Consider the following 15,758-nt stretch of genomic DNA (forward strand, 5'->3'; position numbering starts at 1 on the left):
TTGCATTTGACTTATCCATTATCAGTAAAGCTCATTTGGGAGGGTGAAGGGTAGTGGGGCAAGTGAGGGAGGACATGTTCATTTCTCTTAGTCAAGAGACAGGTCTTTTGAGGTTCCTAAACCCACCTTATCTTGTCTTCATATAAAGTTCCTTCCCTTCAATGGTTGTGAATTTTCACTTTCTGGCCATTGTTAACATGAGACTTGCCTCCAGCTCTTGGTTTCCTGACTTGCTGTGTGCTTTTGACCATGCTTGACATTTGCTTCACTTGCTTCCATTATTCACTCTCTGCCTAGTAATTTCTGACTCCTATTTCTACTACCCTGGCATGACATGGCCAGATAGACCAGGATTGAGGATTTGAATCATGGCTCTGCCAATTACTTTACTTTGTCACCTTGAGCAAGCAAGGTGATTAACTTCTTCAAGCTATTCTTCATTGAGAGAAAATGAATGTAATAAGATGCCATGTAGGTTCATATGAATGGTAAAACATAACTATAGTTCAGAAAGTAGAACGGAAGAGGAGAGAGATGGGAGGGGAGGATGGAGGAGGGAGAGTATTTGGGGTACCTCACCTAATATACATGCAATGGTACATTTCAAAACTATTAAGAAAAGAATATAATTGTGATGGATGTGTTAATCGGTGCAATGTAAACATTTTGCTTTGTATATCAAATAAGTACACTGAACCCCATAAATGCATCAATGCACACAGTTATGATTTAATAAAAAAAAAAACATTTTAAAAAAAGATACTATGGGGTGGCGCCTGTGGCTCAGTGGGTAGGGAGCCGGCCCCATATACCGAGGGTGGCAGGTTCAAACCCGGCCCCCGCCAAACCGCAAGAAAAAAACAGTTGGGCATTGTGGCAGGTGCCTGTAGTCCCAGCTGCTCGGGAGGCTGAGGCAAGACAATTGCCTAAGCCCTGGAGTTGTGCTATGAGCTGAGACGCCACAGCACTCTACCAAGGGAGATAAAGTGAGACTTTGTCTCTACAAAAAAAAAAGATACTATGCAGGGTTTCCGGCATAGAGTTAGTACTTAATTTATTCATTGTTCTTCTGTCTTTAATTCACTTTTCTGAACTTCATATTTCTCAGCTGTCAAGACTGCCAAAGGGCAACACATCTTTTTGATTAAGCACATCAATTGATTGAAATAACTGTTTCTGGAGTCCCTGCTATGGTTAAGACACTATTTTATATTCTGTTGGGCACACAAAGATAAGTGAAAAATAATTTCTAGCTTTCACTGAGTTTTCTACCTCCTATGGAGAATCCTGGGGCCTGTAATTTCATGTTAATATACTATGTTGGTAATATATGGTAAGCACTGTAAAAAAAAAAATACAAGTTTATGTGCAAAGGAGGAAAAGCCTGCTGAGGAAGCTATGGATAAATTATCTTTTTTTTTTTTTTTTTAAGAGATGGGGTCTTGCCCAGCCTTGAGTACAGTGGTGCAATCATAGATGATTGCAGCATCAAATGCCTGGGCTCCAGGGACTCTTCTGCATCAGCCTCTCAAATTGGTCGTATTATAGGCATAAGCCACCATGCCCAGCTCTTAGATTATCTTTGAGAGCACAGTTTCCTTCCCTAAATATGGTAAATCCCCATTTACTGTCATTGATAGGTGACAAATTTAGGTGACAAATAAATAGGTGACAAATTTAGGCAAAATAATATAAAGCAAAACCAATTTTGCCATAGACTAGTTAATATAAATAAGAGTTTAGTTTGTTTTTAGTGTTACAAAAACATCTGCAGACTTCTAAATAAAGACCAAAACACTTCTAATATTAAATATTGAAATAAATGTGAGCTATGTATACCTTTAAAAAAGAGTAATAAGAACAAGTAAGATAACAATGACCCAATTGTTGGCCAATCAGTGAGTGATGCGGTTGTAGCACTGGGGGATTCAATCAAGGAATAAATGTTTGCAAAATAAAATTGTAAGGAACACCTCCTACTACCATGCAGTTCAAAACTCATCACAAATACAGGCTTGCTGAGCACTTTTGCACCACGTAGTTTATTGTTGTGCATTTGTATGACTATTGTAGACTTGGTGAATTTTTATTTTACAGCAATTTGTATTCAGTTAGTCATTCATTTTCCAACCTAGTTTATCCAGTTCAGGGTCAAATGTGGCTGGAGGCCGTCCTGCCATCTCAGGGCATGTGGCAGGAACCAGCCCTGGCCAGGATGCCACCCCATTACAGGGTGCATTTGCATACCCCACACTCACACTGGGACCACATAGACACGCCTAAGATTCTAATGTGCAATTCTTTGGGAAATGGGAAAAAAAGCAAGAGTACCCAGAGAAAACCCACACAGGCATGGAGAGAACATGCAAACCGCACAGTCAGTGGCCCCACCAATTTTTTTCTCATTAAAGTTATAATGAAATGACATTGAATGAAATGATATAATTCAAGGACCTGTTGTATAAATTAACTTACAGTTAATTTTTTTATTTTGAGACAGTCTCACTTTGTCACCCTTGGTAGAGTGCCATGGAGTCATAGCTCACAGCAACCTGAAACTCTGGGGCTCAAGTGATTCTCTTGCCTCAGTTTTTAATTTTTAGTAGAGATGGGGGTCTCATTCTTGCTCAGGCTATTGTGAGCTCAAGTGATCCACCTGCCTTAGTCTCCCGGAGTGCTAGGATTACAGGTGTGAGCCACTGTACCCAGCTACAATTAATTTTTTAAATTACCAGATTAAAATGAATCAGAATTTCTAAGAATTGTGCTGGATAATCTACATACTTAACAGGCATTCCTTGTGATTCTTCTCATGAGGGAAATTTGAGACATTTTTAGAAGAGTGCATCTCTTCTAAAAGTTAATGTGTATAGAAATCACTGGGGATCTTGTTTAAAATGCAGTTTTTGATTCAATAGCTTCAGAGTGGAATATGAGAGCCTGCATTTCTATGAAGCCTTCAATAACACAGATGCTGCTGGTTAGGGGCACATTTTCAGAAGCAAGGCTCTAGAGCCCTGTTAGAGAATCTGGGAAGAGGAATAGAGCCAATTCACAGGAAAATGCATAAACGTAGAATTTACTATGCAATTGCAAAGGATTTGTGGGGTCCCTGAATACTATCCCTAGGCCCCAGATTAAATAGGACAAACCATCAACCTGGTTCTGATATGGAAGTGATGAGAATCTTTGAGTAATAATGTTCAACATCCATTGAGCACTGCCTATGTGCTTCAGTACCTTGCTAAGAGTTCTAGACATATCAGTTCATCTAATCTTAACAACAAACCTATAAGGTAGGTACTACTATTGTTGTTTTCATTTTACAAATAAGGAAACTGGCACACAGAAAGTTCTAAGTAATTTGCCCAGGGGTATTCAGTGGCGTATTCAGGTGCTCAATTTGTAAGCCTAGGTGTTTAATTATTAATACTATATAGTGCTTCCTTTATGTGCAGTAATTACTGTCGGTGCTGCTGTGGCACCCCGTCACCTCGGGAATAAAACAGCCAGGACACGGATTAGAAGTACATGCTTGCAAGAAGTGGACTTCCCATAGGTGCAGGGAGAGCCTCGAGGAACCGCTGCCATGGCCTTTTATTGAAGCATTATACAACAGGTGGGGGGTGGCCCATGTATAAGGACCACGTGCTTAATGATTGCTACGTGCTCTTTCCTCACGGGCTCGACTCCCACCCTGTTGCACCAAAAATGTCTAAGGTTCAACACCTGCTTGCTAACAAGCGACCTGTCTCCGGGCTGCCAAACATCTCCATGCTGGCTAGGAGATTGTCTCGCTCCCAGCGCCTCCCTCAAAAACTGGTGACTGCTTCTATAAGCCTGGTGCTCAGTCTCCTACAAATTACTTTGAAGAAAGTGATTATATTTTATTAAAATATGTCTGGGGAGTGAAAATGTAGATTGACTAGACTCAAGGTTCTCAAATTCTGATAGGTGTCAGAATCTCCTGGGGGATTTGTTAAACACAATAATAAAAAAACAACAACAACAATGGTTGGGTTCCATCCCAGCTTCTGAATTAGAATCTCTGGGGTGGGGCTGGGCAATTATATGTTTAATGTCCCTAGGTGATTCAGTATCACTGTCACAGACTTTTCTTTTTCTGTTTTTGTTTTGTTTTTTTGAGACGAGTTTTACTTTGTTACCCTCAGTAGAGTGTCCTGTGTCACAGTTCATAGCAACCTCAAACTCTTGGGCTCAAGCTATCCTCTTGCCTTAGCCTCCCAAGTAGCTGGGACTACAGGTGCCTGCTACAACACTGGCTATTTTTAGAGACAGGGTCTCGCTCTTGCTCAGGCCCGGTCTCCTGAGCTCAGGGCAATCCACCCGCCTCAGCCTCCCAGAGTGCTAGGATTACAGGCATGAGCCACTGCGCCTGGCCTATAGACTTTTCAAAATCAGTGGATTTTTGGTTATTTCAGGGGCAGGGGGTTGTTTGTTTGAGACACAGTCTAGCTCTGTTGCCCTGGCTACAGGGCCATGGTCATAGTTCACAGCAACCTCAAACGCCTAGGCTCAAGTGATCCTCCTGTCTCATGCTCCCGTGTAGCTGGGACTATAGGCATGTGCCCATACACCCAGGTGGTGTGTGTGTTCTTGTAGTCCCAGCTACTCAGCAGGCTGAAGCAGGGGGACTGCCTGAGCCTTGGAATTTGAGATTACAATGAGCTGTGATCAGGCCTGGGTGACTGAACTCCAGCCTGGGTGACACTGAGACTATGTCTCTTAAAAAAAAAAAAGCAGTTCACATTCTGGAGGACACAAAAACGTGCTTCTAAAGGAGTGTCAAGGATCTACATGGATCTATATAGGAGAATTAACCCTACTCCACACTTCCACCTCCAGACAAGATTAAGTGTGAGAGGAAAGAGCTAGAACAATAATAAAAAGAGCATGGGGCACAGCTTAACTGTCTCCTAAATTCCTGTTTTCTTTTTCTTGTTCTTTCATTTACTCAACCAATTTGTTTTCTTTTTTTCAGCTGCATGTGCTTTCATTTTGCCAAGTACAACTCTAGGAGCTGAAGAGGACCTGCTCCCTTCTCTTCAGGAGATCTGTTAATACCAGGATGAACACTAGGAGAGGGGTGAGCAAAATGTAAGAAAAGCACAAACATGGGTCAATGCACAGAAAACAAGTTGGAAGATGAAAGGAGTACAAATTTTATTATGATCTCCAAAACAGGTAAAGAAGGTGGATTCTTTCTTTCTTTATTTATTTATTTTTTGGAGACAGAGTCTTACTTTGTCACCGTAGGCAGAGTGCTGTTACATCACAGCTCACAGCAACTTCAAATTCTTGGGTTCAAATGATCCTCTTGCCTCAGCCTCCCAAGTAGCTGGGATTACAGGCACCTGCCACAACACCGGCTCTTTTTTAGAGATGGTGTCTGGCTTTTGCTTAGGCTGATCTCAAACTCCTGAGCTCAGGCAGTCCACCCGCCTCAGCCTCCCAGAGTGCTAGGATTACAGGTGTGAGCCACGTCACCTGGCACAAGAAGATGGGATTCTGATTAGGAACCAGTAACTGGATAGCAATTCTACTCAAGATTTTTTTTTTTCTTTAAGAGACTGGGTCTTGCTATGGTTGCCCAGGCTGGACTCAAGGAATCCTCTACCAGCCTTGGCCTCCCAAATAGCTGAAATTACAGGTTTGTTTCTGTGCACCTGGCCTTCCCAAGATTTTTATAAAAGAAAAATAAACATGATGTCTTTAAGACAATAGATATTTTTATAGGTAATTAATTTATACATCTCTGGTGATATATTTTTAAAAGAAATTGTTAAGGAAATAATTTGTAAGCATCCTAGAGAAAGGAAGTGGTGATCACCAGGGCCAGGTGTGGATTTACTAAGAACAAGTCATGACAAACCAACCCCATTTCTTTGGTAGATTAGGGAACCATGGTAGATACTGGGTTGAGTGGGTGGTAGGTGCTTTCCCAATATTGTTTTTGAAAAAATATGCATTGTATGAGCACATATGTCTGCCGTTTGCTAGGCAGTTGCTCCTGCGTTTTTGTATTTGATCATTACAATAAACCTGTTAAGAAAATACTGTCTTCCTAAAATACAATAACATAAAACTTGGGCCCTCTAAGTCTAACACTAAAGGAGTCTTGGTGCAAGAATACCTTCCTGGAGCTGGATTGCCCCTCCACAGGTCTCTAAATCTGTTCCTAGATGTTTACTTCCTGTTCGTGGTTTTTCACTAAAGATTTCAACTTACTTCCCCATACTTGTAGATGTGGCTCAATGTTAACAGAAGACTTTTGCCAGGGGTGGAAGTCATAAATGAGATTTTAGAAAAAATAGAAAATGGAAATAAACATAGAAAAGGATCAGAATCTAGATAATCTGATCTATACAGTGAACTATAAAAGTTGCCACCTTTATGTATAGTTCACTGCAAAGGTTATGACTTCCTTTCACTACCAAATAACTTGCTTTTAATGACTGTTTTTAGCATGTCATTACCTATTTTCAGCGATTTTTCTTTGCATCCAGACATACTTTTTAGCTACCAACTGTTAAAACCTGCCTGATAGAATCAATCATAGCTTCCTTTAATCCCCTAGGTGAGTTCCCCGTTTTACAGCCTTTCCTACTCAAAGGCTTCAGAAAAAGCCCTTTGTTGGGGGTGGCACCTGTAGCTCAAAGGAGTAGGGCACTGGCTTCATATGCTGGAGGTGGCAGGTTCAAACCCAGCCCCGCCCAAAACTGCAAAAAAAAAAAAAAAAGAAAATGCCCTTTGTTTTTCGTCCTCTAGGTTTTAATCATTGCTCAATTGTCAAAGTTTATTTTCCCTCAGTACTTTTTTTTTTTTGTTTGTTTGTTTGTTTTTTGCAGTTTTTGGCCAGGGCTGGGTTTGAACCCACCACCTCTGGTATATGGGGCCAGCGCCCTACCCCTTTGAGCGCCCTACCCCTTTTCCCTCAAATTGTTTAATTCAGGGTTTTGAGGTTTCAAGGACCAGAAATTCAGTAAGTTAGCTCATGTAAAAGGTTTTCTTAGAATACTGACATGAAATTTCTCAGAAATAGAAACCAAAGTACTCTTGAACCTTGCATCTGTTCAGACTACTTAGTACTCATAAGCCTCGTATCTGTTGTGAATATTTTAGGCTTAAATACAATTTTTTTTTTCACATAAGAAGAAATCTGGAGGTAACCAGTTGCTGGTTCTTTTAATAGTATCTCAGTATCATAAAAACCAGTGACACTGTCTTTCTCATTCTTTCTTTTATGATCACAAGAGGGCTGCTATAGCTCTAGTGATCATGTCCATGTTCAAAGCAGGTAGAAAGGAAAGGAAAGGGAAGCCAGTCTTTGTTTGGTCAGGAAGGCAAAAACTTTTACACAAATCTGCCAGTAGACTTCTGCTTACATTACATTTATAAGAACTCTATCATCACATAACTGCTCGTGAATGAAGTGAAGTAACAAGCCACAAATTATGAGAACAACATAATGATAGAAATAACTACTTTTTTTCTTTTTTTGAGATAGAATCTCACTTGGTTACTCTGGTAGAGTGCCATGGCATCACAGCTCACAGGAACCTCAAACTCTTGGGCTCAAGTGATCCTCTTACCTCAGCCTCCCAAGTAATTGAGAGTAAGGTGCCCACCACCACTCTTGTTTTTTTTTTTTTAGTAGAGAGAGGGTCTTGCTCTTGCTCAGGCTGATCTTGAACTCCTGAGCTCAAGCAATCCACTCATCTTGGCCTCTCAGAGTGCTAGGATTTCAGGTGAAAGCCATTGTGCCTAGCCAAAGAACTATTACTGAGAATATCTAAAGAATGTTTTATAATTTGGGCGGCGCCTGTGGCTCAAAGGGGTAGGGCGCTGGCCCCATATACCAGAGGTGGTGGGTTCAAACCCAGCCCTGGACAAAAACTGCAAAAAAAAAACAAAAAACAAACAAACAAACAAAAAAAAGAATGTTCTATAATTTAATAAGATAAATAACCCAATAGAAAAATGGCAAAGGAAATAAACAGGAAGTTAATAGAAGGGGAAACATTTTGGTGAATAAATTTAGGAAAAGATCAAACAAGTGAAGGTGATATTAAAAAAAAAGTTAGGAAAAGATGTCCAACCATATTAGTGATCAGGGAAATGCAAATTGATACTCCATTGAGATATACATTATACTCACTAAATTAGCAACAATTAAGAAATCTCAAAATATGGTGTTGATGAGATTATAGAGTCTTATCCACATTAGTAGGGTTGGGGGTGAAATGGTATAACCATTTAAGAATACAATCTGGGGTTATCTCATGAAGTTGAATGGGAGCATACTCCCATTCAGTATAGTATAGAGCTATAAGTATACAGCTACTAATTCTATACAGCAGACAGGTACATGAATGTTCATAGTAGTTGAACATGAACTTCATGAATGTTCATGAAGTTGAATGGGAGCATACTCCCATTCAGTATAGTATAGAGCTATTAGTATACAGCTACTAATTCTATACAGCAGACAGGTACATGAATGTTCATAGTAGCAATATTTGCAAAAATGGAAAGAACCCAGATAACTATTGTTAGGAGAATGAATAAAGTGATATATTTATATGAGAGACCTACAATTGAAGCAACATGAATTAATGTAACTAATATAACTGAGTGAAAAAAATCAAGGGCAGGATACTACATAAAAATCAAGGGCAGATACTACATAATATTTTTAAGAGCCAAAAACGAGCTAAATAATTATATTTTTAGAGATATATACATATGTGGTTCAATCATAGGGAAAAAAAACAAAGCAAGGAAAAAAACACAAAATTCAGAATAGTGGTTACCATTTCTGAACCAGGGAACAAGAAAGGGATAAAAGCACACTTGTAGATTCAAGGTCACTGTCAAGATCTAGGTGACCAGTTGAGTAGATGATTAATAGTTGCTCATTTTATTATTATGGTTCATAACTTATACGTTATATATTTATGTATAAAATATCATGACATAGAAACTTTAATAAGGTAAGAAAAAATAGTTCTGATAGTTAAGTATAAAAAAATTGTAATACACCATGCAGTGAAATTTTCTTTTTGGAGCATATGCACTGGGAAATCAGACATTCACATTTTTAGTTGTTTTAGGTTTACAGTATGATTTGAGTATAATAAAAACTGTATTTCTTTCAGTCCATTTGGGGAGAAAAGACATTCACAGATGGAAACACAAATACCCTAGGGGAATTGAGTCTTAATACTTTGCAGAGATTTTATGAAATACGTAAGTAGCTGAGACAGGGAGCAGTGTTGGAATGAAGAGACTTACCAATAATATTATGCTAAAGAGCACTGTAAGCACAGGAAAGAAAACAGGTATTTTAAGAGAAAATGGAAATGCGCTATGTAGATCACAGACTAGTTTTCAAGAAGTATAACAGTGACAGAAGAGGGGAAATTCATTTTTCTCTTCCTCAGGAAGCTTTCAGACTATTCTTCCCAAGCCCACCCTACTTTGCTTTTGTTTGATATCTGTATTATGGGAGAAAGATACAGGCCCAAGGCATTTAAGGAAGCCTCTCAGGTTTCACATTCATTCCTGGGAAACACATCTGCTTCCCCGGGATGTTAACAGTTTCCTTTTGTATTATTTTCACCACTATTTCAAAATTATTTCACTCATTCTCAATCCCAAAGATCACACCAAATAAAAACAAAGACTCCCCACCTCAAAACAAAATGAGGACTTATGAATTGCTTATAATCTGCCCATAGCACAGGTCCCATTAAAGAAAATTGGATATGACAAGGCATTTTAATGGACTTTGGTTTATTAGTCTATTTTAAAAGCTATCTGTAACTCTTCCAAAGGGCAAAAAACTTGTTGATCTATCAACTGTTTATTTCCTTTTTACCCAAGAAAATGTCTGTTGTTATTGGAGAGGGGCAGGAAAGAATATAAATTTTTCCTCCCCATGAAGTCTTTCCAGAGCTCCCAGGTAAAACCCCACTCTTTGCTTTGTGTGCCTGCTGTACACCAACACACTTCTATCACAATATTGATTTAATTACATACTTCCTAACTGGGTGTCAGGTTCATTGAAGGTAGAGACCTCTTGCTTATTTTGGTCTCTCCAGAGATAAGCACCAGGTCTAGTATATATTAGGGACTCAATAAACACTGAATGAATGAATGAGTAAACAAAATCATTAATCGATATGGAATTTTGAATGCTTACTTTTGAAAAAGCACTTTAAAAGTGAATGTTTATTTCAAAAGCTGTTTAAATAAGACACTTAGCCTAGGCTGTATCTGACACACAGTAAATGCTCAAGAATTTTTTAAATAAATAACCTAATATTTAGATATCATAAGTACTTTAAATTTATTGTGGCCTTGCAGTCTGGAGTCCTTATAACTCTGGAAGTAAGGAAAGCCACAATAAACAAGAGCACATCTTTCTCAGGTGCAAATTGTTCAAAGCTTTTATAAGCTATTCAAACAAAAGGTAAAATCTAAAATTCATATGAAAAGAAAAATATCCTTCTTCAAATACATTTTTTGTTGTGGGGGGAAATCACTTGAGGATATATCTTCAGACCCCCTGAGTTTAATGTTGTCTCTCCATTGGTTTAAGGTGCTATGCAGGAAAAGCCTGAGAAGTAGTAGGTGCATTTTGTGATTTGTATTTTACAACATTATATAAGAAGGTAAGTTATGAATGAGGAGGAAAGATACCAATTGGTAACATAGGCAGAGCGTTTAACTCTATAAAGCAATGTCCATATTATCTATTCTGGGCTTCAGTACTTCCTTTTATTTGGAACATAGAGCAAGGATTATCAACCCCGTTTTAAAGATTTGGAGACTGAGATTACTAAATCTGCTCTAAGGTCCTCCTGGGAATGGGGCAGGAGAAATGCTTGTTGTTGTTAAAGAAAAATTATTCTGACAATTATTAATCCACAACGAAAACTTTATTCAAGACTACTGCAATAGGGGTCATGGCTATTAAACAGAAGAGAGAAACTGAGCTCAATTCAGAATATAGCCAAGACAGGTGGGGACTTACAGGCAAGAAACAAGCAGAAAATGTGTGTGTGTGGGGGGGTGTCAGTGGATGAAAATTACTAAAAAGACATCAAGGGTAGGGAATGCTTCCTAAAGGCAGGCAGGACAAATACTTCTACATCAAAGGTGGATGTATTACAAATTTGATCAGCTGTCAAATATCAAGAGTGATCAGATATTGAGGAGAGATGATTTAGCAGGATTCTTGCTAAAACTGGGCTCAGCCAGTACAAAGGAAAGTCAATGATAAGGCCTAGCTGAGGAGAAGAGGGCTCAGAGGGACCTAACCAAAGTTTAGTCAAGGGAGAGTTTCTGTTACTGCTACTCTGACCTTTTTTTTTTTTTTTGCCCTCCCCTTAAACACTAGCTAAAGAATTTGACCTCTTTATTACCTGATCCCCGCCCATGCAAGAGGAGCAGAGTGGCAGGCAGCCAGTGCTCTAGGATCATGGCTAGGGGACCTAGCTCTCCTTTGAAAGCAGCAATGCCTAGCAGCTGCTGCTAAGGAGGCCGAATACGGAGACCAACCAGGGGAACTCAGATCCCACGCAGACCCGCCTTGCTCGGAACCGAGGCGCCCCCGCGCCCTGCCCCGCAGCTCGGCCTGCACCTAACTCCCAGCCAGGCTCCGCCGGTCGGGTGGGGCGGGGCCGGAGGCGCTGATTGGCTGCCGACCCGGCCTGGGGTTCCCTGGCCCCGCCCCTGCTGTGCTCCCTCAGTCCACAAGGCCGCGCGCTGGCCGATTCCGCGCTGCCCGCCGGGAGGGGCTGGAGTCCGTGTTCCTCCTCCCTACCGGTCCCCATCCTTAAAGCACGAGTCCGGACGCCCCGCCTGTTGGAAAGGGCGCAGGGATCTGGACGGCTAGCAGGCGGGGCAGACCCGGGCCGGCCGAGGAAAGTTTGAGGCGACAGAGCTGCTGCAGCTGGCTCGCGAGCGTCTCGGCCCTGACCGAGTGTTTGTGGGGGCTTTGAGGGAAGGGGTCCCGGGCGCCATTGCTGGAGGTCGGAACGCCGCCTGGTCCTAGTCTGCCCTCAGCTGCTGTCCTCCGGCTGGGAGCTGTAGCTCCAGGCCGTCGCCAGTCCCTGGCTCAGGCTCGAGAACTGAGGGCCTCGGTCGCCGGCCGAAGCTCTGTCCACTGCCCGCGCTGGGCAGCCCGGGCCAAGACCATGTTTGACAAGACGCGGCTGCCGTACGTGGCCCTCGATGTGCTCTGCGTGGTGCTGGGTACGTACGCGCCGCCGGCCCAAGGGGCGTGTGCACGCGAGCCCGGGGTAGGGTGCGCATCGCTGCGGACGATGCTGTCGGCTGGGAGAGTCGCGGAGCCGCAGACTGGCGGGCGTGGGGGTGTGCCTGGCGCGCGCGCCGCTGTGGGGCGAGATGCTGGGGCGACTTCCGCACGCGGGGACCCCGCTTTGCAGCCTGCATCCCGGCTCCCGGGTGGCCGTCGCTGTCTGTTTGTTGCCCGCCGGTGCACTGAGCCCAGCCCTGCTTGGACGCTGTTCACGCCTCTGCGCTCCGTCCTTTGCTCCTGTCCTCTGTTTCTAATTACACTCCAGCAGGGCAGGGTGGGTTCCTACTCTCTCTACTTTAGAGAAGCCTGGTCACTAGTTCATCAGGTTCACTAGCGAAATTGGAGGTTTGATTCTCTGGGGGTTCTCAGTAGCAGGCGCCACTGCCTGTTTATCTTATTAGGAAAAGCAGTTTTATTTTTTGGCTATAAAAGGCTAGAATGTTCCTAATTAGAAGATGTTGCCAGGTTGTAAATTGTCAGGTTGCAAATGGGATGAAAATGCCAAGTTTCTGCCTATAGGTCTGAAGCAGCTGGCTTTTGGGGCTGGGGGAAGACCTATTTCCAGTTCTCTGCACAGATCTTGCTGTGGTATAGCTTTCCATCTCCTATGACAGCCAGGAGAGGAGCTCTAGACATTCTTTGGCTGCAGCAAATTTGGTGCTGTCTTCCTAATTGGGAGAGTTCGGTACTAGGGCTTCTGGTTGCCAGTTACTTTGTTTGTTTGTTTTTTTGACAAGGAATAATTGGAGTCATTTGGATAAGAGATAGGCGTTGAAGGAATGCATTTCACCTTTTTAAAAATGTGTATTGTGTAAGGCAGTTATGTTGTGAACTATTTATATGTTACGGGAAAAAACAAACCCAAGAAGACCCGCTGGAGATTTGGGTAGTGCCACTCATGTTTAAGTAATCAGTATAGTAGTAGTACTGGCAAGTTCTCAGGGTCAGAGATCTGTCGCTTTAGTGTCCTAGATGGAAGTCTGCATAATGGCTTCTCATTAATTGGAAATTCCCCCATTTTTAATCCACTGTCTTGCTTCCAATCTGACCATTTAGGCACTTGCAATCTTGTTGAATTCTTAGAAATTCTGTTACCTTATATGTTTTTTTGTTTTTTTTTTTAGGAAAAATTCCTTTTTGTTATCTATAAAACATCTTCATTGTTTTGTCAGGATACTTCTTGTGGAAAAGGGAACATAATTTTGAAACACTATTTTTATAAAAACTGAGTCCTTTCAGATGCCAGGACATGTTAATTATTATATTAAAATATATTCAAATTTGTTTATTAGCATTGAAAAAAATACCTCTGGTAGAGATGTTAAATTTAAAAATTTATTAACTTCTACTCAGTATTAGTGGAGCTTTGTTAAACTTCATTTATGTTTTAGTAAAAGGAGAGGAAAATGTTAAATTGGAAGTAAAATTTTAGTAATCTAATACAGTGGATGTTATTCCATCATTGCCACATTGTGTACTTTCAGAATTGCATATTATCTATTCCTTTTCCTACTTTTGGGGAAGATTTAATTTAGGAAAAAAAGAACATGTTTTATGTAGGCCAAATACTGATTGGGAGAGATGAAACATAATAGTGCTCTGAGGTAGTTGAAGCTGTAATTAAACCCAAACCCATATGGTAGAATCTGTGTTTTTAAAAAATTCATGTATAGTGGAAGAACTACTGACTTGTACAATTTTATAAATTATAGATTGTAGCCTATATTTTCAACATGCAAACAAGGTTAATTTTATTGCTTCATTGAGCTGACAGTTGCAGTAGTATGATGGCTCTCAAAAATATAAAATTGTGTTTATGATTTTAAATGTCTTCAGTGGAAAAATTTTGCATTAAGTTTGATTTACAAAAAGATGCCTGGTCTATTTGAAACATATTTTACCTATTTTATATTGCTGGAGTTTCTTTTAATTTGGTGTATTATCAAGATAACCCCAGAATTTCCTTTTCCGAAATAGAAAGTGACTTATTTTACTAACTTAGATGGATATATGAGATATTAGATTTAACAACATCAACTCTGCATTACAAACAGCAGTGAGGGAGAACAGTGGAGCAAGAAAAACAGAATTTTTTCATATTGACTTTTGGAAGACACATGTTTTTATAGCAAACTCACCTTTCTAGTGGAGTCTGTCATATTGAATTTGGTTTTTATTCACCTTACTGATGGCAGGATATTGGCAGTTTAAAATCATGGTAGCTTGAAGAGGGTTATCAACTTGGTATTAACTTTTTTCCTAATTCTGTGGAGAAACTACAGGTTAAGAGTTGACTATATAGCCATCAGTACAGGGTTATGTGAAAGTGATTCATTATTATAATATGAATATGGTCCAGATTTTGTTATAGACCACTCCAGCATCACATAGTACATCTTTTTTAATATGACAGTGTTACATGGATGTGTCACACAACTACTTTATATTTTTACTGAGTGTGATGTCTGTTGAAGTGGTCATGAAACATGTGTGTATGTTTCTACACCAATTCAACTTTATCAGTGAAACATGAATTCCTCTTACACATTTCCAAAGTTTTAGTTAGTTTAGTGACTCTGATAATCCCTTGCAAAAAGAATGAGAATTTTGAGAGGTAATATGTATTGATTCCTTTCTGAAATGGAGCATGGTCTTACCATCTTTTCTTTGGCTCTTTGATTACTTGTTCTGGGATTCTGGAAAAGACTGTATACACAAATGAGCACATAAAAGTTTACTACAGAGAAAGAAGGTGGGTTGGTATGAAAGGGGCTATGTTTTAGTCTTGGGGTGGGGAACCTGTGGCCTTAAGGGCACATGTGGCCTTCTAGATTCTTACCTGCATCTTGTGGCTGAATTTAAGTTTTACAGAATACATTCTTTAATAAAAGGTCACACTTAAGGATCTAGAAAGCCACATGTGGCCTTAAGGCCGCAGGTTCCCCATCCCTGTATTTAGCCCAATGTGTTAAACCATGTCCTGAATACACCTTATTAGTGTTTAATTGGTAAGGGTCCGTTCAGATTTTAGGCTCCATAGCATTAGGCTGCCAATTAGTAGACACTGAGTACTTTAATTCATTCCGTGCACATTGATCGAAGGCCAACTTTGTGCCTGGTACCATGTTTCGGTTCTAGGGATGCAAACATGAATAAGACAGGCCCTGCCCTAAAGGAGCTCAGAGTCTAATGAGGGAGAGAGAAATAAACAAGAGGTTATAATACATCAAGATAAACCAATGGAATAGGTGCCCTTTGAGTGCAGAGAAGAACCTTAGATCAGCTTCATTATAGATAAATGGCTTTTCTGTTTATTCTTAGCGATGCAGAAATGTCAGAAATTACTTGGAATTATTCTTAGAATCTTTTTTGTTTCTTCCCCATCTTGAGTTAGAGGAATCCAGTTAAA

The 15,758-nt window shown here is 40.5% G+C and overlaps 1 protein-coding gene across 3 annotated transcripts in view; it reads left to right on the top strand.

Annotated features, from left to right (window-relative positions):
• Positions 1 to 11,791: 11,791 nt before the first annotated feature.
• PLPP1 (phospholipid phosphatase 1) overlaps positions 11,792 to 15,758 on the top strand; it is a 115,466-nt gene continuing 111,499 nt past the window's right edge. The window contains exon 1 of one of the 3 annotated variants that reach the window (XM_053590558.1): positions 11,792 to 12,282. In XM_053590558.1, the coding sequence (XP_053446533.1) occupies positions 12,225 to 12,282 (58 nt within the window). In that variant the 5' untranslated portion in view covers positions 11,792 to 12,224. Of the gene's footprint in view, positions 12,283 to 12,338; positions 12,624 to 15,758 lie in introns of those variants that run through there. The other 2 variants (XM_053590557.1, XM_053590551.1) reach the window with 2 other exon arrangements.

This window comes from Nycticebus coucang, chromosome 1 (genome assembly GCF_027406575.1).
Source record: "Nycticebus coucang isolate mNycCou1 chromosome 1, mNycCou1.pri, whole genome shotgun sequence".
NCBI lineage: Eukaryota > Metazoa > Chordata > Mammalia > Primates > Lorisidae > Nycticebus > Nycticebus coucang.